This window comes from Phaethon lepturus, unplaced genomic scaffold (genome assembly GCF_000687285.1).
Source record: "Phaethon lepturus isolate BGI_N335 unplaced genomic scaffold, ASM68728v1 scaffold3400, whole genome shotgun sequence".
NCBI classification, from domain to species: domain Eukaryota; kingdom Metazoa; phylum Chordata; class Aves; order Phaethontiformes; family Phaethontidae; genus Phaethon; species Phaethon lepturus.
The window spans coordinates 2,452-5,859 of record NW_010512415.1 but is presented as its reverse complement, the minus strand read 5'-3'; the positions used below and the strand labels follow the sequence as shown (position 1 = coordinate 5,859).

At 43.6% G+C, this 3,408-nt stretch overlaps 1 protein-coding gene across 1 annotated transcript in view; it reads right to left on the bottom strand.

The window, feature by feature from the left end:
* Positions 1-282: 282 nt before the first annotated feature.
* Positions 283-3,408, bottom strand: part of LOC104620491 (dnaJ homolog subfamily C member 3) — a gene marked incomplete at its 5' end in the record, with an annotated part of 3,932 nt that continues 806 nt past the window's right edge. The window contains 2 exons of the mRNA XM_010286733.1: positions 283-519; positions 3,075-3,223. Of these exons, the coding sequence (XP_010285035.1) occupies positions 362-519; positions 3,075-3,223 (307 nt within the window). The remainder of the gene's footprint in view (positions 520-3,074; positions 3,224-3,408) is intronic.

Here is a 3,408-nt window from a genome sequence, read left to right as displayed (position 1 = left end):
GCATTTTTACCTTTAAGTATATACTTGAGTCCTAAATTTATGCTTAAGTGTTGTCCTAAAGTAGCCTCTTACTGGTGGTTTTTTTTTTTTTTTTTTTACATCCATAGGAATAAATGTGTCCTGCATATCCACAACAAATACTTAGGCAGTAACAAACCCCCCCCAACCAGTATGCGCTTGTCAAATTCACCACCAAGCAAACTCTCTGAATACTAAAAGGAAGAAGGAGCTTTCTTCTAGCGCAGTAAGACTCTGGGTTAAGGACAACGTTAGAAAATAAGATTTTGGGTCTTGAACTGAGAGACTTTTTATTTTTCAACGAATTAAAAAACAGCAGCAGCCACCAGAAACAGTCTTGGCTCTAACTGAAGTGAAATTTGAATGTAAATGGTCCTCCTCCAGAACCGAAGGGATTGAATCCTTGCCACGTGTTCCAGTTCCTGTGGAAAGGGTTGCCCCCACCCTGCTGACTCTCTGCATCCAGTGGGTCCTCTCCCGCATCAAACTTCCGCCTCATTTCTGGAGGAAACAAAACCAAGATGGAATCATGGCACAGCAGTTAGGGCAGTAACACCAAGCATCTTGGATGACCAGTAGCCAATTCAGAATCCACGCCCCCAGGCCAGAGAGCTGCAACTGTCACTTGTACTGGCAGCAGCTACATACTTTCCGAGTTTTTCAAAGCTGCCTGGGAGACTGCAGCGGAGAAGAGACTAACTCCATGAAAACACCATACGAAAAAAACTTCAAACAAGTCATTTCGTTTAAAACAAGGCAAGACAGTACCTGGCTGTCCAAAAAGACAGGTATGAATTTCAGTGGGGACAGAACAGCTGCACTTTGGCCAACTAGGTCCCACAAATAATTGGGACATTTTGTCCTTGATGAGTTTATTGGACCTGTTCTCTCACAGCTGCAGTGACTTGGGATGGCCTGAAGGCAGACCGTGCTGTATCCTGCCAGTTCTTCACAACCAATAAATTCCAATATTGATCATTCAACAGCAGCACGGAAGTCAGCATGCAGAGCCCCAAATGTTTTCAGTCTTCTCCACATACCATTCATCAGGCAGAGACTGTCTAGGGGAGAGCAGTTTGGAGGCAGAAAGCATGTTCTTTAAGCAGTTCTGTCCAGCGAGAAGAAAGCTGAAACCTTCCCAAAGACCCACAGACAAGCCACAGGCTACACCACTGCTCTATTATTCAGACCTGCATGTAACTTTCAAGCAGCCTGCAAGCACCACAAGGTTTTTGATCACCTGGCACTTTTCCAGGACACCCATTTTATCAAGGCAGGCGCTAGGGGGGAATCATGAGACTGGCTGGGGTAAGAATGTGGAAGATAACCTCAAGGTACACCACAGCCCTATGATAATAAGCTTGCAAATGAAAGCTCAGGGATTCAGAGGTCCACAGGCTTTCTAGTTTTTCTTTGTATAACCAACATGGTCACTAGAGACAGAAAATGACCTGAGAAAAAAGGTATCTGGATGAAAGGAGAGAATGTTGTCACAGTAAGGGACAGAAAGCAATACAGATAGCATTACAAAAGCCAAGTACGACCAGCGTTACTCTTCTTGCCCAGTTAGTTTGACAGGAATGGTAAACATGCCATAAAAAAACATGTCAGGGAGCTTGTCCTGGAGATGCTGACAGGGCAAACAGAATGTCAAACACTTCCAGTGTATAAATCTCCTAATTTGTGCTCATAATTATGAACAAAGATCACATTAACACAGCAACAGGTTTTCTATTAACCAGAAGTGTTAGTAATACAGTTCATCACTCTCAGATCCCCCTTTCCCTCAAGAAAGTCGGAGCCCATTTGCCTAATGATCACTTAGATGATCCTGAACAGTTGAAGATAAAAATGGGAGTCTCTGATATCTACATGGCCTCAAGTTGCGCCAGGGGAGGTTTAGATTGGATATTAGGAAAAATTTCTTCACCGAGAGAGTGGTCAGGCATTGGAACAGGCTGCCCAGGGAGGTGGTGGAGTTGCCATCTCTGGAAGTGTTCGAAAAAGGTGTGGATGTGGCACTTCAGGACATCGTTTAGGGGACATGGTGGCGCTGGATTAATGGTTGGACTTGATGATCTTGAAGGTCCTTTCCAACCTAGTGATTCTGTGATACATCTTTTATGTGCTTCTCTCTTTCCAGTGACCAGACAGAAATAGTTTAAAGACAAGAACCTAACAAATGGCTCTGCTTAGGAGGTTTTTGGTTGGGTTCGGTTGGTTTGAGTTTTTGGTGGTGTGAGTTTTTTGGGGTTTTTCGTTGTTGTTGGTTGGTTGTTTTGGTTTTTGTTGTTTTTTCAAAAAAGGATGTGAGATAACCATGCCCATTTTTTATTACATTCTCAGGACTAAATGGTCCAACCCCTTTCTGTTCATCTCTTGGTAAAAGAGACACCAGATCTCCCAGTCACCAAACCACAGGGTGGGCGAGAACAGTGACAGCATTCTTTTTCCCCCCCCTCCCCAAGAGATGACCAGCAGGCAGACAGACCTGACAGGGCTCCTTGCTCCTACGGACTGGGCTGGCCCCAGGAGCCTGGCCACAGACAGCAGTGGGGGCATCCTCTCCCTCACACCGACAGGAGCCAGAGAACCTTCCCCGCCCTCGGGGAAGTGCTCTGTTTGCAGAGCATCTGTTTGCACAATGCATCTAGGCTTGGATACACACAATAAGGGACAATTTTGAGAGCTTCTCTGGAACACTTCAGGTGCTGTTAAGATCTAAATGTAGTCTGCAGTAGAACTTCAGGCAGGAGGAGACATGCACATCCTTAAAGTTAGCATCTCCAGAGTTAATCAATCCTGGAAATCTCTGCAAGATGATATCCTAAGAAGAGACCTTTGAAATAATGAATTTTTATTTGACTTGAAACAAAAGGCACTGAAACACAATGAATAATTCCAGGTATACATCTGACTTCATGCAAGTGAAGATGGAGAAGGGGAGAAGGGGAAGGGCAAGCTGTGATGCTTGCTATGACTTACAGTTGCTGCACTTTTACATTACTGTGAAGTAGTAATTAAAAAAAAAGTCACTGCATAAGAATAATCATTACCTGGGTCAGTAAGGACTTCTTTAGCAGCTGCTATATCTATGAATTTTTTCTCTGCTTTCTTCTTTTCTTCCTCACTCTGGAAGTTATCAGGGTGCCACTGGGATGCCAGCTTTCTGTAAGCTTTTATGATTTCTTGCTTTCGAGCATTTCTGATGGATAAAATTACAGATAACTTAAAATTTTCTAATTGTTCATATGCTGCAGTAGTGAATCTACAGGTTTATTTTAAACACTGAGACAGTAATTAAGGGCATCAGGAAAATCATGAGTTAGTTAAGCTTCTGCAGGTGGCACTGAAGATTCTTTATGTAAAGAACAGAGGAAGCAGGTTGCA